The sequence below is a fragment of the Ovis aries genome, chromosome 2 (assembly GCF_016772045.2).
Source record: "Ovis aries strain OAR_USU_Benz2616 breed Rambouillet chromosome 2, ARS-UI_Ramb_v3.0, whole genome shotgun sequence".
NCBI classification, from domain to species: Eukaryota; Metazoa; Chordata; class Mammalia; order Artiodactyla; family Bovidae; genus Ovis; species Ovis aries.
The window spans coordinates 241219369-241247095 of record NC_056055.1 but is presented as its reverse complement, the minus strand read 5'-3'; the positions used below and the strand labels follow the sequence as shown (position 1 = coordinate 241247095).

General features: G+C 55.7%; 1 protein-coding gene across 1 annotated transcript; it reads left to right on the top strand.

The window, feature by feature from the left end:
* Nucleotides 1-851: 851 nt before the first annotated feature.
* On the top strand, nucleotides 852-26202 carry LDLRAP1 (low density lipoprotein receptor adaptor protein 1). The gene is made up of 9 exons (XM_027965496.2): nucleotides 852-994; nucleotides 10835-10977; nucleotides 11579-11691; nucleotides 13602-13716; nucleotides 19513-19585; nucleotides 19958-20044; nucleotides 20542-20672; nucleotides 22103-22137; nucleotides 24209-26202. The coding sequence occupies exons 1-9, from the start codon at nucleotides 904-906 to the stop codon at nucleotides 24351-24353; spliced, it is 933 nt and encodes a 310-aa protein (XP_027821297.1). The 5' UTR covers nucleotides 852-903; the 3' UTR covers nucleotides 24354-26202.
* Nucleotides 26203-27727: the final 1525 nt, after the last annotated feature.

Below are 27727 nucleotides of genomic sequence, written 5' to 3'. Positions count from 1 at the left end.
AGTGGTCCTGAAATTCTAGGCCCGCGCCTCCCACGCCTTCTTACTTTGCCAACAAAGTTCCCTCTAGTCAAGGCTATGGTTTTTTCCAGTAGTCATGAATGGATGTGAGAGTTGGATATAAAGAAACCTGAGCGTGGAAGAACTGATACTTTTGAACTATGGTGTTGGAGAGGACTCTTGAGAGTCCCTTGGTCTGCAAGGAGATCCAACCAGTCCATCCTAAAGGAAATCAGTCCTGAATATCATTGGAAAGACTGATGCTGAAGCTGAAACTCCAATACTTTGGCCACCTGATGCCAAGAACTGACTCATTAAAAAAGACCCTGATGCTGGGAAAGATTGAAGGCAGGAGGAGAAGGGGACGACAGAGGATGAGATGGTTGGATGGCATCCAACCATCAATGGACATGAGTTTCAGTAGGCTCCGGGAGTTGGTGATGGACAGGGAGGCCTGGCGTGCTGCAGTCCATGGGGTCGCAAAGAGTCAGACACCACTGAGCGATTGAACTGACTGACTGACTGACTGACTGGCTCCCGCGGCGGAGCTGCGGCTCTCGGACTCTCAGCCCCCTACCAGGTGGGAAATAAGGGATTTGGGGAGAGAGACAGAGAGGAAGGGACAGGGCGTCCTCGGCTCGGCTCGCGGCCTCGGGGGCGCCCTTTGTCTAGACAGCCTTCGGGAGCTGGGCAGAGGCGGGGCGGGGCCAGAGGGGCGGCGGGGCGGGGCGGGCCCAGGGGCGGGGCCTGATCGGCCCTCGCCCCGCCCCATCGGACGTCGGCGCGGAGCTCGCGCGGGGAGGGGAGGAGCGCGGAGTCCGCGCGCCGCCTGGCCCCGGCGGAAAGTTTTCCCTGACGGAGTTTTTGGCTGCGGCGGAGGCGGCAGCGCGGCGGCCCGGGGAGGCCATGGACGCGCTCAAGTCCGCCGGGCGGGCGCTGATCCGGAGCCCCAGCCTAGCCAAGCAGAGCTGGGGGTGCGGCGGCGGCCGGCACCGGAGTGAGTGTGTGCGCGTCCGCCGGGGGCCCGGGCTGGGGCTCGCGGCGCACGGACCTCGCCTCCTGAGGGGCCCCGGAGTGGGGAGAGAGGCAGGGCCTGACCCCGCGCCCTGTGGCCCGGGAGCGACTTTCCCCGACCCTGCGTGGTTGAGGGTCTCCGAAGGTCACGTCCCCTCTCCAGCCCCCATTCTTTTCGGCGTGGAGGAGGGGCAGGAGCTGGGGGAAGAAACGGGAGCTCGGGGTCCCCAGGTGCGGGCTGCAGGTCGGAGGAGGCGCCTTGCGCGACCCGGGCACCTCCCCTCTTTGGACAGCCAGGGGAGGCGCGAGCTCGGCGTCTGTACCCGGGAGGTGTGGGGGGGAAGGGACGTGGGGCCGGGGGGGATTTGGGAAGACACCCCCACCCCGCGCCCCTGCATTCTGGCCCGCAGTCAGCGGCCGGCGGGCGCCCGCCTCGTCCGCTTCCCCCAGTCCAACCCACGAAGTCAGCTTTTAACTCCCTTGGGCGCCCGGAAACCGACTCAGGTGCGAGCCCGGGCTTCGCCGGTACCTGCTGGAAGTTGGGGGCGGGGCTCAACCTGGGGTCTCAGGAGGTGCCTCCCACCCGCCCCGTCTAGACCCCTCTTCTGGCGGGGTTCAGGTGGCCCGGCCGGCGTCCTGGCTATGTTGGAAACCTGTTTTTATTTCTCGCACTAAGCCGCTTGAGCTTCCGAAGTCCCTAGGCCCCCGGGCGAAAGGCAGACTCTGCCGCCGCCTCTCCCAAGGGGCGTCCGGGAGTCTGCGAGGAACCTCACTGGGCTCCCCCCTCCTCTCCCTGTCTCCAGTTACTCTCAGGGAACCAACCAGTCACCTGGCACCTTCCCCCGCGAGGCCTGAGAAACCCAGCCCAGGTCCCTCCTTTTTCAGGAGGAGTGGCTTGCCTGGGGTCACGCAGCGCTTTACTGGGAGAAACAGCCAAAGTCAGGACTGCTGCACTCTCCCGCCTCCCCTGCCGACAGCCTGGGACCCGGGCCTCTTCCGCACCAGGAAGCCCGCTCTCAGTACTCTCCACCCTCTTCGGTCTTGGCCTTCCAGGGCTCCACCAGGGGAGCCCGAGTTCCCTAGGCTCAGGAGAGGCCCCGGAGTGCCAGCGTGTCTGGGCCTAGGGAGTCTGCCCTGCCCCACCTCTTGCCCCATTCTGCGGTTCCAGCGGTGCCTGCCTCCTAAACCAAGAAAGACTAGCGTTGGGAACATGGGCTGGTGCCTGCTGGCGGGACTGGGGTCAGGCCATTAGGACTGGAGGAGGCCAGGGATGCACCCATCTCCCACATTTATGGACTCCCAAAATAGCTCCTTTAAATATTTGTGGGATTTGATCAGAACTTCAGAGGATGATGGCCCGTTCCAATGGGGAAACCCTGTCGTTTTCTCTAGGGATAAGGGAGGAGCAAGGACAGGGAAGGAAACTTAGGAACACCCCCTCTTTCTTCCCCCACTCAGTATGGGGAAAGGGGAGAAGTAGCCACCTTGGGTGGCAGAAAAGAGTTTCTCCTGCCTGTTCTGATCTTGGACAAGTCACTTGTCCTTTCTGATCCTCAGTTTTCTCATCTGCAAAATCAGGATAAAAACTCTAACCTGGCAGGGATGTGGTTTGTTAGTTTGCTTTTATTTTTTAATTATTTTTATTTATTTGGCTGCCTTGGGTCTGCTGCCAGGGGGCCTACTTTGTGGCATGTGAGATCTTTCCTTGCAGTGCAGCGGGCTTCTTTCTGGTTGTGGCTTGAGGGCTCCAGAGCGTGCCGGCTCAGTAGTTGTGGCACGTGGACTTAGTCTCCCCCACCTTCCCCCCGCATGCGGGAGTCTTTACCATCTGAGCCACAAAAATTTATTTTTGGCTGCGCTGGGTCTTCATTGCTGCGAGTGGGCTTTCTTTAGTTGCGGCAAGTAGGGGCTGCTCTTGCTCGTGGTGGCCAGGCTTCTCATGGCAGCGGCTGCTCTTGTTGCTGAGCACAGCCTTCCCTCGTTGCAGCTCTTGGCTCTGGAGCACGTGGCCTCAGTTTTGGTGCATGGGCTTAGTTGCCCTGCGGCATGTGGAATCTCCCTAGACCGGGGATCGAACCTGTGTCTCCTGCCTTGGCTGGCGGATTCCTATACACTGCACCACCAGGGAAGTCCAGAAGGTATAATAGATTCTTAACCACGGAACCACCAGGGAAGTCTCTCTGGCAGAGGTGTTGAGAAGGTTGTTGACAATAACATTTTCTTCTGGCACCTAACTGGTGGTTTCCTTCTGCCCCACTCCCCCTTCCCCTACTTGTCACGTGGGCCTTCACCGTGACTCTTAATGTAGTGGGACAAGTTTGTGGGGGGCTCAGAGCCTGTCTACAACTGCGTAGAAAAGGATAGGAGAGCCCTGTTCCTCTTAGGCAGACCCCAGTAAGCCAAGAGTACCGTCCTGGAGCCTTCTGGACCTAGAATGAGCTGGGGTGAATCCCCACCTGTCCCTGGTTAAGTCAGTTTTTTGATGTGTAAGTTGTCGATAATAGTAGTACCCAGTTCGGTGTTGTTGCTGTTGTTTGATGCAGGTTAACTGAAAGCATGTTTTCCTGGCAGAAAGAGTTCAATGAATGGCAACTACTGTTTTTGTCACTCTACCTTTTAGGTAGGGTTTTTCTTCCATTATCGTGTTTGCTCCTGTGAGGTGTCAGAGCAGGGATTCTTATCAGATTCATTTTTCAGATAAAGGAACCTGAGGCTCGGGTAGTGGAGTCAGTGGCTCCAACACGGAGCTTCCAAGAGCTGGCTCCAAATCCCTAGCCCAGGGGTCTTATCAGTGTGGCCTCATGGACTCTGACCCCTGGAGTGACTGAGGCAGGGCTGGCCGCCCCTGAGGACAGCGGTGGTCGCAAGTAGAGGGGGAGGAGGTGGGGTGTGTCTGGGGTAGGAGTGCTGAGGCAGCCTGACGTGGGGTGGTGTCCCAGCCAGGCCTTGGATCCAGTCCTCAAGGTCTGAGCCCTATGCTTGAGTTTGGGGACCAAACTGAAGCCAGTAGAGTTAAGGTTAGACCTGATACCCGCTGTCGGCTGTGACTTGCTCCTCACCCCTCAAGGTCCTCAGCTAGGATTAGTGCGATCATTGTTTTATCTGCACAGAAACTGAAGCCCGGAGTAGGGCTTGCCTGAGGTCACAGAGCAAAGCCGGCAGCAGACAGACTTCTTTGTCCTGACCCTCACCGCCCCCTGTCTCCCAGTTACTGCCGACTTCCAAGGGGGACTCTCTCCTTCTCCCACACATGGCTTCCCCCCTACCCCCACCCCATGCCATCTCTTTGGGAACCATAAATATTCTATTTCAGTCCCTGGCCAGGGGTTTTCCTTTCTTCCAGTTGCCTGGAAGGCTGACTCACCCCATGCCCTCAATACCCTTATTTCCACAAGGAGTCCCTCTGACCCTCAGGTTCCTGCATGGGTTGTTGGAGAACTCTGAGAGAGACCAAGGAAAGAAACCTGAGGTGCAGGTTTCAGCAAAGCTGGTTCATGGTAGTCAGGGGTGGGACGGAGGATCTAGTCCTACTTATTCATAATGTTAACTTTGAAAGATATAAATAAACCCAAACCACAATATACTGAGCACGGACTGTGTCGGGCACTGATAGAGGTATTGGGGAGGCTGGTGAATGAGTTCATCTCTGCCCTCTGGGGTAGGAAGCATGACTGGCGCACCAGTGAGTGGTGTGCTTGTGGGCAGATAAAGCAGGTGAGGAAGTGATAGGCGGTGTCTTTGTTTGGGTTCTAGAAGCAGATGCCGAGACAGGGGTCTGAGTACAAGTCGCTTATTTGGGAAGAGATCCCAGAAAGTATTCTTAGGAGAAGCGAGAAGAGAGAGGAGTCCAAAGAGTGGCCACCATGAAGCCCACTACAAGTTCATTGTAGGCAACTGAGAGGCCACCCCAGGGGGAGCTCCAGAGCAGTTAAATTTCATTTGAGGGGCAGTTCCTGTCAGTGGTTGCAGGGCTGCTGGAGATGGGAGCTCTTACTGCCCCAGGCTGAGTGGGCATCCAAGTCTCCAGCAGCCAGAGAGAGTGGCATGTCAGGTGGCCTGGGTGGAAATGGTACCTACCTTGGGCTTCCCAGGTGGCACCTGAACCAGCCTTCCAGTGTAGGAGACGAGGGTGCCATCCCTGGATTGGGAAGATCCGCTGGAGAAGGAAAGGGCAACCCACTCCAGTATTCTTGCCTGGAAAATCCTTTGGACAGAGGAGCTAAAGGTGGGGCAATGAGAGTGTCAGTGCAGGGGGTCAGGGAAGGCTTCTCAGAGGTGACACGGAACACAGGGGTGAATACAGGGAGGGAGGAATCTGGGAACCGCATGTGCAAGGGACAGTTAACTGGCGGCTGGGACTTCTTCTCGCAGCCTGGTGGCTGAGGGTGAGGTGTGTGGCTTGACAGAGTGCGGTCACCCACGGCCCGCTGAAAATGAGCCAGATGTCCTTTCAGGCGGCATGCAGGGCAGGTTACCTGTTCTTCCTGGGTGATCCTGAGCCTGGCCCGGCTCATGGGAAGGGGCTCGGCAGACTGCAGGAGAGAGTCACAAGCACAGCTGTGAAAGTCAAGGCTCAGCATCCTGGATTCTGAGTCATGCCTAGACGCCACTGAGCATCTTCATCTGCCAAATGGGAGTCCTGATGAATCCTTGACTCTTCTCTAAAGTACTGCACATGGCTGTGTACACCTTTGCATTTGACCCTTGGTAATGACCCAACCAGTCCATCCTAAAGATCAGTCCTGGGTGTTCATTGGAAGGACTGATGCTGAAGCTGAATCTCCAATACTTTGGCCACCTGATGTGAAGAGCTGACTCATTGGAAAAGACCCTGATGCTGGGAAAGATTGAGGGCAGGAGGAGAAGGGACCGACAGAGGATGAGATGGCTGGATGGCATCACCGACTCGATGGACATGGGTTTGGGTGAACTCCGAGAGTTGGTGATGGACAGGGAGGCCTGGCATGCTGGGGTTCATGGGGTCACAAAGAGTTGGACACGACTGAGCGACTGAACTGAATGGAATGACAGGGCACTCACACTTGTAATCTGCCAGGCATGGTTCTAAGCCCAGCTCGTGTGTGTACTGATTCCGTCCTCACCACATCCTCACCCACACAGTCCTGTGGGACTGATACTAAATGTGGAAGCCAAGGACCAGGGCGGTAGAGTGACGATGAACCCCACTGCTGCTGTTACCATTTTGAGGGGCTTGGCAGCTTACAGGATTTTAGTTCTCCAACAAGGGATTGAACCCAGGCCCCTGCAGTGAAAGCACCGAGTCTTAACCACTCGATCACCTTTTTTAAAAAATCATTATTACTTTCTTTTGATAATCTTAATAACTTCTGAAATTTGCTTAGCATGTTTCACACGCTGAACCTTTTTTCTGCTGACACTCCTGCAGGACTGAGCCCATTTGTCAGATAAGGAGACTGTGGCCTGGAGAAGCAGCCCCACTCCAGGTCACAGCAGAACTTGGGTCCTCTTCTTGAGATACCACTCTGTGGCTCCTGAGGCCATCTCCCCAGCAGGCTGGAGGGGACTGGAGGCCAGGAGCCCTGTTGGAGGATCCCTCCTAGCCCACGGATTTGGCCGTAGCCCTGATGTTCCAGCCATCAACCAGGCTGGAAGGGGCACAGGGCACCCTGCGCAGCCCTGACTCCTGGGCAGGGGCCCCTTAGTGAGGAAAGAGTACCATGTTTGCAGCTACAAGTTAGACTGGGCATACGGTCCATCCGTCCCTAGCTAATTCTGACAGCAGGTCATCTGTAAAAATCACAAGTTAAAATAGCACAGTTATTACACACTACAGGGCCAAAAATAACCAGGACCGGAACAGGGCTGTGGACTCAAGCCTGTATTTGCCTAGGGGCCTCTGGGAGCTCTTCCTGATGCCTTGGGTTCCTCCTCGAAAGGAACCCGTGGCCTCCAGCGTGAGGTGGCTGGGTGGTAAGCGGGGTGGTTGTGGTAGCGAGCCTTACCTCTGTGTTTCCTGAGTGCTCCCAGGTGTTGGTTTCTTCCGGGAGGGCGTGGGGCCTGAGAGAGCTGACACCTCATCAAAGAGATGATTCATGCCCCAGAAGTACGGGAGGGGAGGCAGGGTTTACTGGAGGGGAAGAAAGTTCCTTCCTGGGCCTGGGAGGCCAGGGTGATGGGGGTGGGCAGGGAGAAGCAGAATGAAGCCCGATAGCGTCATCGGGCAGGGGTGCACCTCCTCCCCGCTAGATCGTGGAGGAGGCAGACGTGCACGGAAGTCCTTGAAGAGGAGAACACACTAGCAGGCAGCTGCTTGGTGGTGGGGAAATGGCTACAGGAGGGAGAGGGAAATCCATACCCAGAACAGAGTAGCCCCTGACAGGACAGAAGAGGCCCCAGGAGGCAGGACCATGGGTGGGGCCCTGTGCTAATAAGCACATTACACTTTATTATCTCATTATCTCATTTTATTATCTCATCAAAGGGTCAGAACAGCCCTGTGAGCTGGAGACTCTCTCTTCTCCCATTGTGTAGAGGGCTTCCCTGGTGGCTCAGTTGGTAAAGAATCTACCTGCAATGCCGGAGACCCGGGTTCGTTCCCTGGGTCGGGAAGATCCTCTGGAGAAGAGAATGGCAACCCACTCCAGTATTCTTGCTTGGAGAATCCCATGGGCAGAGGAGCCTGGCGGGCTACAGTCCACGGGGTTGCAAGAGTCGGACACAACTTAGCAACTAAACCACCACCATTTTAATAGAAGAGACAGCTGAGGCTCAGGGAAAGTTAATTAACCTACTCAAGCTCAGTGGGTTCTAGGATTAAGGCCCTTGCTCTTAACCACTAGGATATACCGCCTCAAAGAAGGCTTTCTGGAGGAGACTGAATGGAGGGGTTTCAGTCTAGCAAAAGTGAAAGGGAAAGTGAAATCGCTCAGTCGTGTCCGACTCTTTGCAACCCCATGGACTGCAGCCTACTGGGCTCCTCCGTCGATGGGATTTTCCGGGCAAAGGTACTGGAGTGGGTTGCCATTTCCTTCTCCAGAGGATCGAACCTAGGTCTACCTGCATTGAAGGCAGACGCTTTACCCTCTGAGCCATTAGGGAAGCTCCTTGGTCTAGCAAAGGGAAGGGCATTTCTGATAGAGGGAGCTACTTGTGAGCAAAGACACAGAAGTGGGAAAGTAAATGTTACATCATGGGAGGAAGCTCTGCATGATTGGAACCTCTGTTGTGTGTGCGCGCGCATGTGTAGGAGGAGAGGAGGCTGGGCAGCCTGTAACTCCCAACAGTGCTTGTGGGCGTTACCTGTAGTGGATTGGGAGCTGGGGTCCCTCTGACTTGCTGTGTGACCTTGCACAAGTCCTATCGTTCTCTGGGCCCCCGTTTTGTCACCTGTCAAGTAAGGGGGTTGAGGTGAGGGTCTCTGAGGCTTGGTGAGTGGCCACCAGTCTACCAGGGCCCTCTTCCAGGAGCCCACAGAAGGGATGGGTCAGGCCAGGGTAGGAGGATTGCAGAAAAATGCCAAGCATTTCAGAAGTCAGGGGGAACTGGGGAATATCTTGACAACAAAGAGGTCGTCCGTGACCTTGGCAGGCTCTGGCCCTTGGAATGGAGGGAGCGGAAGTGGCTTTGGAGAGGGGCCAGGAAAGGGCAGAGCCAGCGGAAATGAGAGCGGAGACATGAAAATGCGAGGATGTTTGCCGAGGGGCAGGGGTGGATGAAGAGATGAACAAGGCCACGCCTGAGGGACTGGGATTACCTGCCTGCAGCCTTGTATTGAGAAACAGTTCAGAGCCTTTAAATCGGAGGGAGTAGAGCTGCGGTGGATTAGCAATGTCTGCCCAGGACACAAGTGACAGGCCTGGCCGTACCTGGTTTGCCCTCCTTGCTCAGAGGGGTCTCAGGTTGAAAGTGGTGGTCTGGGCAGATTCCTACAGAGAGGAAGCCTCAGGAATTAGAAGTTCCTACAGCCAGAGGTATTCCGTGGAGGGAAATACCTCTGGCTGTAGGAACTTCTCCCTGACATTTTGCTAAAAGGAGGGTAGTTTGCCTCATGGGAAGATAGTATCGCCTAATGGTTAGGAACTTGGTCTTTAAGCGTGACTTAGACAACTGATTGGACCAATTCCTTGTCCTGTGAGCCTCAGTTTCCTCATCTGTGAGATGAGAATAAGGGGCTTCCCTGGTGGCTCAGACGGTAAAGCGTCTGCCTGCAATGCGGGAGACCTGTGTTCGATTCCTGGGTTGGGAAGATCCCCTGGAGAAGGAAATGGCAATCCACTCCAGCACTCTTGCCTGGAAAATCCCATGGACAGAGGAGCCTGATAGGCTACAGTCCATGGGGTCGTAAAGAGTTGGACACGACTGAGCGACTTCACTCACTCACTAGCTTGTAAGGTAGTCATGAGTGTTAGAGCGCTGTTTTCCCCTGGGGGTGGTAATGTTCTTGGTTTCTTGAGGAGAAGGCCCATTGTCTGAGTTCTCATCACCAAAGAGGACTGGAGCACCTCGAGGACTTTCTGATTCTCTTTGGAGGATCAAATGAAATAGACTCCTGGTTGACGGACGGAGGATGGGATCCCTTTGGGAGTCTTCTCAGTGAGGCCTGGCCTTCTTTCAGGGTAGAGGCTTAAAGGCAGTGGGCCAGGGTCCAGAGCTGAGGATGGCATTGGGGGCATCTTGGGCCTGAAAGCATCCTTGGTGTTGTCTGGGTCGTTCCTTCACTCGGGCATGCCAGCTTGCATGCACCGGGTTCCTCTTCACCTGGGTCTCACTCTGCAGAGTAGGGACTAGGAACTCCTGTGAGTTCTTGTATGACCCGTACCCCAGCGAAGACCACACTTCTCCTCTTGTCCCTCTGCCTGCTCAGGGCCTCTCACATGGGTGGGTCCAAACAAGGGCCTCTTTCCAGCCCTCCTTCCTGGTCTGTTTCACTACCAGTGAGCCAGGCTCCTCCCCTCTTTCCAACCTTCCTTCCTTTGGTCATGGTCAGAGCTTGCAAAGGGTCCTTCCCGGGGGTGCTGCTGTGAGCCACCGCTGCAGCCCAGGCATTGTTAGCCTCAAAGAGGAGAGAGGCCTTCCGCAAGGCCATGCAGGTGGAAGGAAGCAGAGCCGGGATTTGAACCCCGGTCTTCTGGAGTCCGGTGGCCTTCGTGTCATGTCTTTTGAGCAGTCACCTCCCTCTTTCCCCACTAAGCCTTACCTCACCCCTGCTCTCCTTGGACTGCTGTCTCTTTCCTGGTCTCCCCTCCTCCCTACCTCCTGGGGTCTGTGGCTATGCACAGAGAGGAAAACAGGCCAGGCTGGGGCCATGGGAATCACCTAATCTTGAATTCTGACTCCAACCCTTTACTCATTGGCCTTTGTTTGCCAGTTTCATCTTCTTGAGCCTCAGTTTCCTAATCTGTAAAGTGGGAATAATATCCATCTCACCAGATTGCACTGAAGATTCAATATGAAAGTGGCACAGTTTGCCCTCAGAAAATATTAACACTCAAGTTAAGAGCTTGGGCTTGAAAATAAGAGTGTGGTTCTGGGCTGTTGGACGTGCTGGCTCTGTGGTCTTGGTCATGGGATTTCGCCTCCCTGGGTCTCAATGTCTTTGTCTCTAAATGGGTATGATAAAAGTGTCTGCCTCACAGGTTCTCCTGAGGGTTAATGAGAAGATTTTATGTAAAGCTTCCTACCATGGTGCCTGGGATATGCTAGAAAATGTTAGCCTTTCATTAAAGATAAAAATGATAGATAGGGGGACCCCAGTGTCTCTTGCTGGGTCTTCCTAGGAGATGGGGGCTACAGACGCTGGCCTTACCCATCAGGGTCTGAGGGCCTGTCCTCCTCTGCCCAGAGCTGCCTGAGAACTGGACAGACACCCGGGAGACCCTGCTCGAGGGCATGCTCTTCACACTCAAGTACCTGGGCATGACGCTGGTGGAGCAACCCAAGGGCGAGGAGCTGTCAGCCGCCGCCGTCAAGAGGATCGTAGCCACGGTGAGCCCAGTCAAGGCCGGTTGTGGGAGCTCCAGGTGGGGGTCTAGCTCTTGCGGGGGTGGGTGGCACCCACCGCCTGGCTTTTGACCTCAGAGGCAGGGTGGCCCTCTAGGACTGATCACCTCCCCAGCTCTTGAGTGAGCATGTGCCCTCGGAGTCAGCCTCTCCTGGTGGTCTAGGCCCCCCTCAGCTCAGACCCTGGCAGGTACAACGGGTGGAGCACAGAGTCCCCACCCTGCTGGACTCTAATAGCGCATTCAGTCCTCAGAGTCTGACACCCCCTCCTGGCTGTGTGTCCTTGGGCCAGTGCTTTAACCTCTCTGAGTCTTTTTCCTCCCGAGGCGAAACCCTGCCGCCTGTGAGGATGACTCGAGGTGCTATGCTTGGCAGACAGCAGGTACTCTGTGAGCGACCCGTGTCTCTGTTTTTATCAGAATGGGGTGTTGACCGAATTATCTTCCCCGTCACGTCTCTACCAGTCACCCGAACTGAGGCCTTCTGTGGGCCTCACATCGGGGGCTCAGAACAGCGGGGAGTCACCCACGAGGGTGGGTCCCAAGTTCAGGCAGGTAAGGCTCCTCTGACCCACGTCTGCCCCAAGGCCAAGGCCAGCGGGAAGAAGCTGCAGAAGGTGACTCTCAAGGTGTCGCCCCGGGGGATCATCCTGACGGACAACGTCACCAACCAGCTCATTGAGAACGTGTCCATTTACAGGTACGCTCAGCGTCGCCCAGCTTCCCTCTGCCCCTCCGGGCGGTGGGTGGAATGCTTTGTCTGAGTCCAGGCTCTACCACTGCCTGTTGGGGCGACCCTGGGCCCTCGGGTTTCCTCATCTGCATCTGTCGGGGTGGAAACAGGCCCCGCCGCAGGGGCTGTTGTGGAACACCCCTGGCTCACAGCGCGCGCCTGGCTGAGTGGCTGCTGCCGCCGTCACTAGTTGCAGCCACCCTGGGACACCCCGCGCCTCCCCCCTTGTGCTGCTGAGTCAGGCTTGGAGCAGTCAGCAGCGCCGTCACTGCCTTTTTTCGCTGGGATTACAGCAGCTCAGCTCTGGACATCTGGCCAGGCGTCCAGGGGGGCCTCGGGCGCATCTGAGGCCAGAGCGTAGATGATCTCGGTAGAGGGTGGGGGCTGGTCACAGGGCGACAGGCCCAGCCCTTGGAGCCTCAGGCCATCCCTGCCCCTCTCAGCTGGTCAGTTGTAGGACTTCAGAGCTGGAAGAGACAGACAACTCAGGTCCATTTTCCAGCTGGGTAGCTGAGGCCCAGGGAGGGAATTGCCCTCATGGTGAGGTCATGACTGGGTTGAGCCCAGGACACCGAGGGCAGAGTTGTGTCAGCCCTTGAGTCCCTACACCCTCTTGCTTCATCTCCAAGCAGGTGGCTCAGCCAGCTAGAGCACAGACCAGTCCTGGGGTTGGGGTTGGAGTATGTGTGGGGGGGTGAATGTAAGCTGGCGGCTCGTTGTAGAGTTTCTAGCTTGTGTCTTCCTCTTCCCTTCCTAATTCTGCCTGCCTCCTTCACCCAGCATTTACCTGCTCTGCTGAGGTCTGTGCCAGGTGAGGGGATCAGACCCATCCTGCCTTCAAGGAGCTTCTAGTTGAGGAGGAGATGGAGGGGAGGACATGAGACAGAAGTGCTTCCCAAGAGGGCAGAGAAGGAGAGGCCTGCCTGGGTTACCCGGGAAAGCCTCTCCTTGCTGAGGTGTGAGGAATAGCAGGATCTAGTTGATTGATACCAAAGACCCAGGGCATTAAGGAGACCGGCTCAGGGCTGGAGAAGAGGTGGCTGGGAACCTGGCACCCCCTCCCTCTGCCCACTTGGGGGTTTTAAATAGTCCTGATTGATCCCTTTGTCGATGCCTGTGATTGAAGCTGGGGCCACGTGAGTCAGGGAGTCTACAGAGCTCCTGTCCCACCTCTGGGCCCACAGCTCCTTTCCCGACAGGGATTCCCAGGATGACTGGAGACCGCACGGAGGGATCAGATGGGGTGAGGGGGGGTTTCAAGCTGGGGAGCTGCCTCCTAGGCCCCCACCCTGCTCCCAGCTCCTTTCCCCCTGGCCTGAGCCCCAGGAGGACCTATTAGCAGTCTCAGTCATCCTGGGAGCAATGGGCCTGGGACTTTTCTGACCTGTGATCAGAGGGAGGGCAGTTGGGGGGCCTTCAGGTGAAGAGCATCCTTCTCCTTCCAGCTGGTCAGCACAAACCTCCATGAGGCAGCATGGCAGTGGCTATAGCCCCTGGCCCACTAGCTTGGTGGTCTGTTAGCCTTAGTTTTTTCACCTGAAAAGTGGGGGTGATACTAGAACCCATCTCAGAGGGCAGTTCTGAGAATTCAGCGAGGTGCCGTCTAGAAAGCTGCCTGGTGTGCAGTAAGGGTTCAGCTACTATTGTTTGGGGATGTGGCCTTCCTCCAGTCTTTCCCATCAGTCCTTCCTGCCAAGCCTGGGTTCCCTCCCCTCCCCTGTCCCGCCACAGCTGGCCCAGGACGCCAGGCCCAGAGTCCTGCCCTGGTGGAATGGGACTGCAGGCTGTCTGGACCTCGGGATGCGCTCTAAGGGGCGTCCCGGATGCAGTCAGGCCCCTGTCCCGGAGGCTGGTGACACTTCCCCCTTGCCTTTCAGAATCTCCTACTGCACGGCAGACAAGATGCATGACAAAGTGTTTGCGTACATCGCGCAGAGCCAGCACAGCGAGAACCTCGAGTGCCACGCCTTCCTCTGCACCAAGCGGAAGATGGTCAGTTGGGGGAGGCTGGGCTCGGGCAGCGGGAGCCTCAGCTTGGGGGCCCTGACTGCAGGGGAGGCAGGACCCAAAGGGGTTATCAGTTAAAAGTCTGAAATCCCTGGGAACCTCAAGTGGTTGCTCAGCTGAGAGCTGAGGGCACCCATGCAGGGCCGCAGGTCACCTGGCAGGGTGGACTGCCTGCAGCTGGCCTGTGGGTGGCCACAAGCCCACTTTCCCAGTGAGCACCCTGGGGCCCCTTCCGCTCTGTCATATGATTTGATGGATTTGAAGTCTAGGAGAGGTGGTCTGTCCCTGGTATGGTCTGGGGATGCAGGGCCTTACAGAGGTTAGTCTTTGGAGACTGGTGATCAGAGCGGCCCAGGGTGAAAGGCACAGGTGAGGGCCCCCAGAGGACCTTGGCTGGCTGTGGCCAGAGCAGCGCGGGAAATGGCCCTATGTTGGTACCTACTCTGCCTGTTTCAGTGGTCATCTCTAAGGTATCGTCTCATTTGCTCTTCAGAACAACTCTACGAGATGGGTGCTATAACTGTGTTCATTGTTTTTATTTTTAATGAGGAAACAGCCTCACAGAGGTTGGCTGTCTTGCTCAAGATAACATAGCCAGCCAGGCAGAGGGAGGGTCTAAACCCACGTTTCTTCCTTTCCTGTGTGACTAAGGAGCCCGGAGCCCCTTACCCCATTTCCAGGCCACGCTGATCACATCTGGCTGGGGCGGGTGAGACCTCGGTGGTCTCTGGGCTTTTGTCTTGAATTTCGTGGCAAGCCGCTGGAGTGAGTCAGCCTTTGGCGTTGAAGTTTTTGTTTCTGAGGCCCCTGAGGTCTGAGCATCCGCCCTGTAAGGAGGTTCCTGACATTTATTGATTTAGTATTGTCCTCGGTTGATCTCTGTGTCTGAAGCCCAGAGCCCCAGTTCCTGTATCCTGGGGTCCTTAAAGCCAAGGAGACAGGATCTGTTCAACTCCCCTGTCATCAGGGACGCATCCAGGACGTCCTGGTATTGAAGTGGCCCCCAGGCTTTCTGCCGCCCTCAGGGCCAGCAGTGGAGCACAGTCCAGTCTCCCTCTCTGCTCCTGTAGCCACTTTGCGGCTTCTGACTCTCACCCTCCTGCCTCGCTCCGTAAGGCCCTTTGTGATTGGGCCTGCTGGGTAATCCAGGATAATCCCCACCTCAGAGTCCTTAACTTAATCATACTTGCCAAGTTCCTCTTGCCTTGTAACAGGTTCTAGGATTAGATTGTGGACATCTGGGCTGGGAGGGGTGGGCGGGCTTCCCTTGTGACTCAGCTGATAAAGAAACCGCCTGCATGCGGGAGACCTGGGTTTGATCCCTGGGTTGGGAAGATCCCCTTGAGAAGGGAACAGCTACCCACTCGAGTATTCTGGCTTGGAGGATTCCATGGACTGTGTAGTCCATGGGCATGCAATGAGTCGGACACGACTGAGCAACTTTCCGTCTTGTGGAAGGAGGAGTGTGGTTCAGCCGGCCTCAGGGCCTGTGGAAGGAGCCCTATGGGAGGAGTCTGGCCGGGCCTGACTCACCCTGCGGCCGCTGGCGAGGCCCTGCCCTTCCCTGGGCTGCATGGCCGTGGGGATGGAGGCCTCCTCCCTGGCCTCCTGCGCGGCTCTCAGGGGTCCCAGCTGCTTCGTGCGCCTTGATTCTCCCCTGCAGACTCAGTGTCGCCAGCCGCTCCCCCGGGCCCTCGTGACGCCCTGGGCCCCTGCGCTGGTGGCTTCTCCCGTGACAGCCCTGTTCCCCACAGAACAAGCGTATTATGTCCCCATTGTTTGTCTCTTCCTCCGCACTGAGCAGAGCAGGCGCTGGGCAGGGGCAGCTGGCCCTCGGCCATTGCTGCAGAGTAGGGGCTCCCAGCATGCGGGGACTTCCTCCGGGGTGGGGAGGTCGGGGGTGAAAGAGAGCGAATGCTGGCCCAGGGGCTGCAGGAGCCTGGCCTGGGGCCAGAGGACTTTAGACGGGCTTGAATGAAGCCAGTCTACCCCAGGCTGAGAGGTCAGGTTTACTGGGGGAAACAGCCGGCCACTGCTCAGTGCTGACAGCAGGGCAGAGGGCTGGCTCAGCGCCAGGCCCCTCGCTTTCATCGGCTCGTTCTCATCTGCGTCAGGAGCAGCTGGATCTCGGTTTGTCCTTCTTCAGCCTCTCCCACCTGGCCTCTCCGATTCTAGCAGGCCCCTCAGAGAGACAGCCCAGCCCAGGGTGGTGTAAATAGACCATCTGACACACGGGTGGTGTCCTTGTGGCTCCCAAGGCCTCAGCCAAGGCCGGACTTCCAGGGTGTTATGGCCTCGTGGCCTGGTCGCGTTGAAGATCCCGAGACTCTCAGGGCAGAGAGGATGTGGCTGACGAGGAGGCAGAAGGTGAAATGGGTGCCCTGGTCTCTGCATCCCTGCTGCCAGTAGGTCCCTCCACAGACGCGTGCTGCTCCTTGTCCTAGGCAAAGCTCTGTGCCAGGCCCTGGGGACCCTGGGGAGTGAGGCCATGGAGAGGAGAGCCAGGAATCAGTTACTGGCACACAGGGAGCTTGGTTCTCGGGTGGTGGTCACTGTCATGCTGGAGGTCGTGAAGACTTCCCGGAGAAAGAGACACTTTGAATTGGGCTTTGAGGGATGAGTAATAAGTGGGAGGCCAGGCCAAGGAAAAGGGGGCAGGGTGGTGAGAGGGTGGGTGCACTCCAGCCCAGGAATCATCAGCACGTGAAGACATGAGGTGACAACTTCAGTGATATATTTGCGGGTGGGGGATTCAGATGTCGCTGGAGCCTGGGTGGATGGCACCTCAGGGGAACCTTGAATTTGGATGTTGGTGCAGCCCTCAGTCCTTTTGGCCAGCGGCCCAGAGTCTCCACATCTCCACCCTTCCTCACTGGGCTGCCTGAATCAGCAGGAAGCCAAGACCCACCCAGATGGAGGGGCAAAGGGTCCCTTTCTGGGTCGCCCACCAGTTCAGCTCAACATGGGCGGCAGAACCACCAGGCCTCTCTTCCCTGGAGGCTCTTCTTGTGCATGGCTAGGATAAGATTCTCTACAAAGAAATGTTTTTATCTGCCCACCTGGGAGCCCTCAGCCAGCACTTCGGCCTCTGGGCTCGGGAGGAATGTGCCGTTGCCAGCGCCAGTGGGGAGCTCAGGGCTGCAGGACAGGTGGCCTCCCTGATTCTACCTGGGGTCAGGTGGGCAGGGCTCTTCTCCCTCTCAGGACAGTGGTATCCCCCAGGTAATCCTTTGGTGCAGCAGTTAATGCTTCTGGGCAGCAGGGCTATGCAGGTACCTGGCCCCATTTGGTTTGAGTACCCAGCTGGGATCCTAGATCCCGCAGTCCTGGCCCGGGTCTGCAGCCCTAAGCCCAGCGGTTCCCTGTGAGAAGCTGACCACTTGGTTATCCGGAACAAGACGGGGACATGAAAAACTGGGCAAGGTAGTACCAGGTCAGGTAATAAGACAGACCCACAGACCAGAGGCATTCAGGAGGGGTGGATACCTGGCATGTGGAATCAAGGAAGGCTTTTCTGTGGGCAGACGTGAACAGTCCTTCCATCTCATGCTGGTGCCCAGATTCCTGCAGTCACCCAGGAAAATGGGGCCCACCCCCCCTCCCAGTTGCTGTCCAGCCTGGGCTTACAGCCACCTGCAGGCATCTGCATCTTGAGTTATATTTGGTTTAACTTGCAGCTCGGGACTTCAGGGCGAAAGGGCGGTGATATATGCAAATGAGCAAGCAGATTTATGCAAAAACAGCATCAGGCCTGTGTCCCCAGATTTCCTGGAGGCAAAAATAATGGCATTCCCATCTCCCTGCCACACTGGGTGACCAGCCCTTGCTTGGGTGTATAGTGATCTGACTCTGGCTGGTAATTAGCCCATATTTTTAGTTCATGGGCAATTCTCAATGGTAACTGGGTCTATTAAACTTGATTCAGACGTGACAGCTTAAATTGTAAACAGCTGTGAAGAGTTTCATACTTAATTACCATATTTAAGTTTTGCCATAAAGCACCCGTACTTCTATCAAAAATGTAAATGACGGAGACATTCAAATGAGATTTTATACTTCGTGAAGTTTAATTGGCAGGGATCAGTCAGCTTGTTTAGGGATTTTAAATTTTGAAGAAGAGTTTTAAAGGCAGTAGCCACAGATTCATTTCTCAATTAAGTTGAGTTGTCTGGCTGAGGGGAAGGGAGTGGGGCTGAGGCTGGTTAGGCCTGAACTTGTTGTGTACTTGAAAGAGTCTGGCACTTTCTTCCCCAGGCCAGGCCTGCAGAGGAAGCTACCTGTCGCTTCTGGCTACAGCTGCAAGTTTAGGGCTTTCACTCCCAGAAGTCGAGCTGATTAACCCTGAGCTGAAATCAGAGAGGAAGGGGCTGAGATGAAGGTGGGCTGAGGGTCGGTCCTGGCTGGAGCGTGAGGCCTCAGAGACCTGTCCCTAGGCAAATGCAATCCAGCCAGCAACCTAGGCACCCCTGAAGGGCTCTGGAGATCAGGGGTGTTCACAGAGTTGATGCTTGCCTTTAGGGAGCACCCAGTTGGGGTGACAGGCAGGCAAGCATGGGCTTTGCTGGTGTCTCAGCAGTAAAGAATCTGCCTGCAGTGCAGGAGACACAGGTTCAGTCTCTGGGTCGGGAAGATCCCCGGGAGGAGGGCGCGGCAGCCCACTCCAGTATTCTTCCCTGGAGAATCCCCATGGACAGAGGAGCCTGGCAGGCTACAGTCCGTAGGGTCACAAAGAGTCAGACACGACTGGAGCAACTTGGCAGGCAGGCATGCAAACTGGTAACACTTTCATATGATGTCACTAGAGAGGTAGGCACGGCTGTGGGAGCCCAGTGCCTGTAATGTCATGTGACATGGCATGGCATAGCATGGCGTGACGTAAGAGAGGTGATGACATGTAGGTTGGGTTTAAAGGGGTAGATGGGAATCCCCCAGGGGTTGAGGGCCAACGTGTGGCCTTTCTTTATAAGTTAGTAATGGCACTGGATGGTTTTAGTCTTCTGCCCCAGGCCCTTATTGACATCCTGCTCCTGCCAGGAGGTGACTTCCCTGGTGCAGATGGTACCTACAATGCGGGAGACCCAGGTTTGATCCTTGGTTTGGGAAGATCCTCTGGGGAAGGAAATGGCAACCCACTGCAGCTCTCTTGCCTGGAAAATCCCATGGACAGAGAAGTGTGGTAGGCTACAGTCCATGGGTTCGCAAAGAGTTGGACACGACTGAGCGACTTCACTTTCACTTTCCTGCCAGGAAATGAAAGAGCCTTTCTGGCATCCAGTTGCAAGCCCCTTTGACCCGCCATAGTCCTGACCAGAGTCTAATATGTGGCTCATTCAGGCAGTGGCGGGGGCCCTTTCCCAACTCTGGCTTTTCTGTTCTGTAATTCTAAGGGCTAAGTTACTATGTGAAGTCCTCAGGTCATCAGGGAGGACTTCTTGGATGAAGTAAGCCTCACGGTTCATTAATTGCATACAGGGAAACTCAAAGGGGAAGGAAAAAACGTGGAGGTGAATAGCCATTGCCGAGGTGGGGGGTTGAAGTACCAGTGGGAACCTTGGCTGGGCTCCTGGTAGTGATGATGGGGCCTCAGCTGCCTGCGGAAGGTGTGGCCCCTTTCCTTCCAGGCTGCTTTGGTGATGGGGAGGGGCTGGGGTTCTGCCTCCACCCATCAGACATTCCAGAGCCAGGGTGGGCCTGGCCTGGAGTCCCAGGGCCTCCAGTGGAGACTTGCTGTTACCTGCCTAACGATGTACCCCTCCCCCGACCCCACTTCCTGTTTTTTAGGCCCAGGCTGTCACCCTCACAGTAGCCCAAGCCTTCAAAGTCGCCTTTGAGTTTTGGCAGGTATCCAGGGAAGGTGAGTCTTGTTTGTGGATGTAGCGAGTGGGGGGTGGGAGTGTTGAAGAAGACCAGCTGAGCAGGAGGGGCAGGGCATATGGTAAAGGCTCTGGAGTCAACTTCATCTTCATCACATACGTGGTTTGTGGCTTTGGCCAAGTTCCTGCACCTCCGAGCCTCAGTTTCTCCATCTGAAGAATTGGGAACAGCTTTCTCCCTCCCCCAGGGTTCTTGTGAGGAGTAAGTGAAATGTGCCGAGTTTCTTTCCTCCCTTCTGGAGACATGACACCTGGCTCCCCTGAGGCGGGCTACAGCTTGCCCCTGCCCAGAGGTGGCTAGGGCTGGAGTGCCGGGCTTGGGGACTCCCAACACGCTGTGCTTGGTCCCACAGAGAAGGAGAAGAGGGAGAAAGCCAACCAAGACGGAACGGACATCCTGGGCGGAGGCCGCCAAGACAGCGCCCCTTCGTTGAAGAGCCGTGAGTCTTGAACTGGGGAAGGGGCCTGCTCTTCATCCAGAGCATCCCCCCGACCCTGGCCACCTCCCTCCTGGCCGGGGTCAACTCCTAGGTTCTAATTTTTATTTTGTTGTTAAACTAATAATACTTAATTATAGAAAAGTTAGCAAATGTAGGAAAAGGGGAAAAATGACTTGTTGAGGTGCGATGTCTGTGCAGATACAGAAATCTGGGTATATGTCTCTTCCTCCACACTTTATAGAACCTCAATGCCTATTGTGAATATGGGTTCCAGCCTGAATCACAAGTGGGACAGAGCTTCCCACTGCTTGGGCTGCTGTGCAGCTGCCTCAGGAGGTTCCAGGGTGGGTCTCGGTGGTCTGGGTGATGGGCCTGGAAAGGCCATGCCCAAGGAGGGAGTCAGGACCAGACCAGCCCAGGAGACACCAGGATGGGACCCAGAGGCTGGGCTGAGGACAGGAGCCTCCCCTCCCCCTGACGCACCTGACCCCTCATAGTGGTCGTCACTGGGAACCTGCTGGACTTGGAAGAGACGGCCAAGGCCCCGCTGTCCACGGTCAGCGCCAACACCACCAACACGGACGAGCCACCGCGGCCTCAAGCCTTAAACAGCAGCAGTGTTGTCTGGGTGAGTGGTCACGGGGCCTGGGGATCGCCCACGGATCGAGTGAGCCTCGGCCTGGTCCCCGGATGAGGCCTATGGCAGCTCCTGGGCAGGCCCTGGCACCCACTTCCTGCAGGCCTCTAGGAGGTCCTAACCCTAGCAGCACCCAGGCCCCGGGTAGGGGATAAACAATGTCCCTTTGAACCTAGGGCTGCGTCGCCAACAGGCTTGGCTCCCAGCAGAGCTGTCTCCTCACAATGCCTGGCCTCTTGGCCTGAGCATCCAGCTCTGCCCACTGCAGGAACAGCCAAAGGCCCCCTTGTTCTCACTGCGGGCCATTCTCTCCTGACGCCCCCTCCCCCTCAGCCGTCTGAATGAGGAGCCTGAGACTCAGGCAGGCAGCCTGGTCCTTGACTGGCTCTGTGACCCAGGGCAAGCCCCCTGATCTTTCTCTGTCTCAGCTCTTTTACTTCCTCATTGATGATCATGACCTCTGCCTGAAGAACCTTCCAGAGGAACGTGATTTTTTTTTTAATTAAAAAATTTTAAAATTCATTTATTGATAATTTCAGACATGAAGTATTAGAAAAACAGTACACAGAATTCCTGTTCCCCTTCATATAGCTTCCCCAATTGTTAACCTCTTACATAACTGCATTACAAAGATCAAAATCATTAACATTGATACAGCACTGTTATATAAGCTACCAGCTTTGATTCACATTTCTCCACTTGTCCCTCCAGTGTCCTTTCTCTAGTCCAGGATCCACTGCAGAAGGACGTGTTACTTTACTTGTAACGTCCCTTTAATTTTTAAAAATGTGGACTGTCGAGAGACTTGAATAAGTGCCAGATCCCACTGCCTGTTGGGGGCCACCCAGTGTCCCCCGAGTGGGCACCGTGAACTGGTCTGGGAGCCAGCCTTGCCACCTGCCTGTCCCTCAAGAGGCTGCGGAGGGAGCCTTGCCCAGTTTTGTTTTTTTTTTTTCCTACCTATGCTGTGGGATTCCTGCCACCCTTATGAGCTTAGAATCCTGGCTCAGCTTTCAAAAGTGGGTAAAAGCAAGAAAACCTTCTCCCAACCCTCTCCCTCTCGGATCTGGAAAGCCGCAGAGATCATTCAGTCCAATCTCCTCATTTTATAGAAGGAAAAGCTGAGTCTCAAAGAGCAGCGGTGACTTGCCTCACTAAGGTGTCGCCGAGTCATGGCAGAGATAGGAACTGAACCCCCGGGCCTCTGGGCACCCAGGGGGCCTCTCTCCCATCCCAGGCTTGGGTCTCTGTGCTGAGATGCTGATGGCAGTGGCCAGGGGGAGGCCTTCCTGTGTCTGTTCCCCCAGGGGCCCGCCAGACTCCTCCCGTCCTCCTGCAGGCTCGGTCCCCGTAGCCTCCCAGGGCTGTGGGCATGTGCTCCCCCTCTGAGGGCTCTCACCTCCCGCTTTGTTTTCCCCAAGGAGCTGGATGACGGCCTGGATGAAGCATTTTCAAGGTAACTTTAGCTGGGCTCCTGATGCTGGGGAAGGAGGCCTGGCGCTTGTGGGAGTGGGGTGGGGAGGTGGCCTCCAGGGCTCTTTGCTGTGTCTGAGAACATGAATTCTGACCTTCTCCAGAGGGAAAATCTCAACTTGAATATATCCAGGGGCGGGGAGCTCACCGCTCAGCCAGGCCTGCTAAAGTGTCCTTGCCGGTGAAATCTGAAGCTGTTTTTCCTCATGGCTGCTTGAGCCCAGTCTGAGCTGAACTGAGTGCAGTGCAGCTCAGGTTGGCTTGCTTTTCCTGTGCCTGGTTGTGGCCTTCAAAAATGGGCTTTTGGCGCAGGTTTTGTCCGCTCCTGAGGTTTTGCTTCTATGGAAAGGGGTAGGGAGAAGGCAATGTTAAATTAAATCCATGCAGCATTTACTTGTGAAGAAGGCAATGGCACCCCACTCAGTACTCTTGCCTGGAAAATCCCATGGGTGGAGGAGCCTCTTAGGCTGCAGTCCATGGGGTCGCTAAGAGTCAGACATGACTGAGAGACTTCACTTTCACTTTTCATGTTCATGCACTGGAGAAGGAAATGGCAACCCACTCCAGTATTCTTGCCTGGAGAATCCCAGGGACAGGGGAGCCTGGTGGGCTGCCATCTATGGGGTCGCACAGAGTCGGACGCGACTGAAGCGACTTAGCAGCAGCAGCAGCATTTACTAGGGGTGGGAGTGAAGCCCATCAGGAGATAGGTGGTCTAGCCGGAGGCTGGTGGCATTTCCCCTGTTTACCAGGGTTCGTCTCTGTCCACGGCTACCTTCAGCTCAGGGACACACCACCACGAAGGCGGGCTAAGGAGAGGCCTGGGCAGCTCAGGGTCCTGAATCAGGCCTTCCTTTCTCCCTTGGGACCCACAGCAGCCCCCCAACAGCCATCTTCCCATTCCCCATCACCTTTCTGCCAGAGCCAGTGGGAACCTCAGCCCAGCACTGGTGAGGGTGGGGAGCGGCAGATGTGGCCCCTTCATTATTCCTGTGGCCATCTCTCCTGCTTCCCTGGCTGACTGCAACCCTCCTGTTTGAAGGAAATCTTTCATTTGCTTTTTCCAGATTACTGAAGTGTCATATGCCCTTAATTAACAACTTTGAAAATCAGCAAAGCATTAAACAGGAAATAACACCATCCCATAATCCCACAGCCCAGACTTTGGGGCTTAACTCATGCTGATCCTATACATATGCATTTTTTTTTGCCTTGATCAGCTCATGATATTTGTATTTGGGGATCCTGATTTTCCACTCTACGCTGGTATATATCTGGAGCATTTCTCCAGGCTATTAAAAACTCCTTGTAAGCACCTCATTCATTGACTGCCTCACATTCTTTTAAGGATGTGGGCTGTAATTAACTCTCCGGATTTTTTTGACATTTAATTGTGCCCCTTTTTGAATTTACTTTGTGTACGGCGCTGTGTTGTACGTAGTTAGAGCCAGTGGTCTTCCATGGTTTCCCCAGACCCCCTCCCATGCACGCCCCTCTCTGCCCTGGCACAGCTGCCCTTTCTTCTCTTCCCTGGGCATTTCCTGATGGAGCCGTGGGTGCCCCAGCCTCTCTGTGGTGGGAATGCCACTGCCTGCCCCACAGTTTCCTGAGCCACTTGACCCTCAAGGGTAGACTCTCTGGTTAGAGGTTCCACCTCTCCCGACATCTGGGTCTTTCTTTTCTCTAAACAAATAATGTTATTTATCATTTTTGGCGCCGTGGGTCTTCATTGCTGCAGGAGCGCTTTCTCTGGTCAGGCTTCTCATTGTAGTGACTTCTTTTGTTGCAGGGCATGGGCTCAGTAGTCAAGGCACGTGGGCTCAGTTGCCCACGTGTGGGATCTTAGTTCCCTGACTAGGGATCAAGCCTGTGTACCCAGGTGAATTTCTAACCCCTGAACCGCCAGGGAAGTCCTGGGTCTTTCTTCTTTGTCCCCGAATCCTGCCGTTTGCCCACCCATGTTCTCTCGCTTCTGACCCTGGTGCTGGACTGCCTCCTTGGGCCCCCACCAGTCCCTTGCCTGGGCCCCCAGCTTACACAGCTCTGCCTTGCAGGCTGGCCCAGTCTCGGACGAACCCTCAGGTCCTGGACACTGGACTGACGGCACAGGACATTCATTACGCCCAGTGCCTCTCGCCTGTCGACTGGAACAAGGCTGACAGCGGTGGCGCCGAGCCGGACGACCTCTTCAACTTCTGAGGCCTGGGGCTGGCAGGACACGTGACGAACCAAAGCTCCCCACGTTTGGGATGGGGGCCAGCTCCTGGACTGGCCCCCGCGCCGGCCACCCTCCTCCAGTCGGCAGCACTGTTAGCCTGAAGATCAAAGTGCAGCCAGTCAAGCAGAGGGAAGAAGATATATATTTTTTAACCCTGTTCGTTCTCTAAGAACTGAAAGATGCCTTGAATATTTATTCAGTGACTCCTGGTTCCAGAAGCCGGTTTGGCATCAGGCACGAGCACAGTGTGATAACCAACTTCCTGCCCTCTCTTGTGTGAGCGCTGCTCGCTGTGGGTATCAGGATGGTGACCAAAGCATTTCTCATCCCTTCTCTCTGAGGGCCCAGATTTCCCTGGAGGTGCCCCTGCTCCTTACTGAAAGGAGCTGGGTCCTTCGTTTCTGCCACCCTTTGAGCACAGGAGGGCCCCGCAGCCTCGGGAGAAGACGCTTCATCCTGCTCGCCTTCCCAGCAGGCCCCAGCAGGCTGGGGCTTGAGCTCCTGGCCCCGGGGGCACTCAGAGAGACGGGGCAACCCCTGACCAAAGACAGCATGTGGCGGCACTTTAGAGCAGTCACCGCAGGTGCGGCCCCCGCTCCTTGATGGTGCTGTGTTGTGTAGAGCTTTCTATCTGCCCTTCTTCCAAGAGGAGGGGCCCAAAGTCCCTGCAGAGGGTCCCCACCAGTGCTGCGCACCAGTGTGACTGGCCGCTCATGGGCTCCTAGAGTTTGCCCGCAACAGTGGGGCCATCTGTGTGGCCGCCCTCCCTGCCCTCCCCTGTGTGCGCTGCTGCTGGCTCTGAGCCCCACCTCCCCATACTTCCTGAGATGACACGTGAAACCTAACACCTAGATTTGATCTGCGACTCGTTGGTCGCAAGTTTCAGACGAGGAAACTTGAGGCCACACGTGTGGAAGAAGAAAGAGTCAAGAGTGGAACCCAGATCTGGTGCCAAAGCTACCTTCTCACCCCCTCCGCTCACAACTTGCACCTCCTTTTTTTTTCTCTCTAGCTTTGTTGTCCTCCCAGGAACCAAAAAGCCCCAGCTATTTTCTGACCAAAATGTGTTTCATAACAAACCATCTGGTGCCTTTACACACAGAACTGGCATGAGCCTGCATGCCCTGCTAACTGTCTTGCTGTTGACTTCCGTGAAAATGGAAGTGTTTGAAGTCTGCTAATTCAGAGGGTGAAACAAAACCAAACTTCGTAAGCATCACACAGTTCCTTCCTGACGCTCAACCCCTGGTCAGTGCCACCAGCCACCTGTCTTCAGAGTCTACCCTCCTCCCCTCTCCCACAGGGCTCCCGGCAAAGCCACCAGCACACCCTCCATCCTCAGGTGCCTCCCAGGCCTGGCTTTACCAAGCTGAAGTCCCTGGTGGTAGTCGGAGCAAGTTACACCAGCCTAGGAAACACCATTTTTTTAGATTTTGCGTATCTAAGCATTGGAATCAGAGCACAGACAGAAATGCCTGGGTGAGACGTGGGGTAGAATTGTCTTTATCAGAATGTGGCCCTGGCCCAGCTCCCGCACCCCACCACCCCGCTACCCAGCCCAGACCTCCTTAGTGTCAGCCCGTGTGTCTGTCATGAGGCAGCAGGGACTGGGCCTGACACAGGCCGCCCTGGCACGAGGGTCCAGGAGCCCGGAGGAAGGCCCTGCTGTGTGTGTGACTCGCAGTGGGGTCTTCATCTGGCCCCGGCCGGCAGCAGTCATTGTGCTCCCTGTGTGTCTGCAGATAAGTTTGTGCTTTACTTGGTGTTGCTGTAAAGGAATTCTAAAAAGGAAAAACAAAAGTAATAAACGTTCTCTTTTTGAAATACAAAGAGCACTCGGATGGAGCGGCCTCTGGCGGACCCTGCCCTGGGGTGGTTGGAGCTGTGGTGACCACAGGCCCAGACGTGGGGAACGGTGGTCTGTGGTCCGGCAGATGAAACCAGCAGGCCCTCTCTTCATTGGCCAGTGGGCTGTGCGAGGTCATCTCTGGATAGCATAGTGAGCTCAGCCCTGGAGAGGTCTCTGAAGGTCTAGGTCAAGGCCCCTAACCAGGGTCTGTGACCCCTTGAAATATACATGGCCACGCATATCTTTCCCTTGGGAAGGATGTCCGTCATTTTTCTTGCCCTCTCAAATGAGGCCATGATATTTATTCATTTGGCAGACTTTGTGCTAAACTCAAACCAGGCCTGGGACTTTGTGCTGGGGACTAAGCGGTCCAGACACCTTGTCCATGTGGACTCAGGACACTGTGGCTTGGGTGATTGGGGTTGGTGGAAAGTGTGTTTTGGTAACTTGGGAGACCCAAGGTCTAGCTCTGGCTTTGCTGCCTGGGGCTATGACTCTGGATCCGTGACTTCTTTCCTTGAGCCTCAGTTTCCCCATCTGGGAAAAGGGTACAACCATCACGACCCTTTTCTGCCTCTCTGGGTTTTGTGGGACTTGAGTGACAGTTACCATTTTGTTGGTGGTGGGCATAGATGGCTCAGAGGTTATCTCAGAGCAAAAGCCAGTTTGGACCAAATATATTTAAGGAAGTCAAAGTAAAAGTGATAATGGTGGGCACCGTTAACTGAGCTCTCTTTCTCTGTGCCCGTGACTGTGCCAGGCTCTCAGGTCTACCTCATCACACTGCTTCTCTTGAGCCCAGGTGGTTCTCGCTCCCTTTCCTGCTACAGGCACTGAGGCTGCAGGCCACACGGCCAGAACTCCGCAGAGACACACAGCCTCAGGTCTGTGTGACCCTCCACTCTGCCGTGCCCCAGTCCCCCCAGCAGCCACGTCTGTAGTTGTATCACCTGTGGCCTCCCTTCGAGCCACACAGAAAGGCCACCATCTTCAGGCTCGGGGGGGGCGGGGGGGGCGGTCTCCTCGGACATTTATCTCTTTGTCCCTTTTAAATGGTGATAATAAAGTCTCCAGAATGCAGGGCGGAGCCCTCTGATGTCAGCTCTTGGCAGAGCAGCTGTGAATTCTGAGCGGATGGGAGATGACGGAGAGATTCTCTCCTTTCTTCCTCTCCCATAATCTGAAAAGACAACCAACAAGTTCATCTTTCGGTTTAAATTTGGCCAGTGCCTTTAGTCTCCGGATGTCTCAAATCATGAATCCTGAGCACCCGCCATCTGCTCTTTCATGCATAACATGAAGCCATGGAGAACAAAGTCGCCTTTCAGATTTGATGTGACCTTCAGCTTCACTGGATGGATGTTGGGGTCACCTCTCCCCGGAGAAGAGACCATCCCAATTAAAATCTCTCCAAGGACTTGCTAACAAGTCCAGAGAAGAAATCTGGGTGAATTCCCGTGTCCTCGGTTCTGGTCTGGAGTCTGTTCACCTGGCCTTCCTCCCTCT

Coding starts and splice junctions, on each gene's coding strand:
- LDLRAP1 (XM_027965496.2), top strand. CDS start 904: ATGGACGCGCTCAAGTCCGCCGGGCGGGCGCTGATCCGGAGCCCCAGC. Junction 10,978..11,578: donor TCAAGAGGATCGTAGCCACG/GTGAGCCCAGTC, acceptor GTCTGCCCCAAG/GCCAAGGCCAGCGGGAAGAA. Junction 20,673..22,102: donor ACAGCAGCAGTGTTGTCTGG/GTGAGTGGTCAC, acceptor GTTTTCCCCAAG/GAGCTGGATGACGGCCTGGA.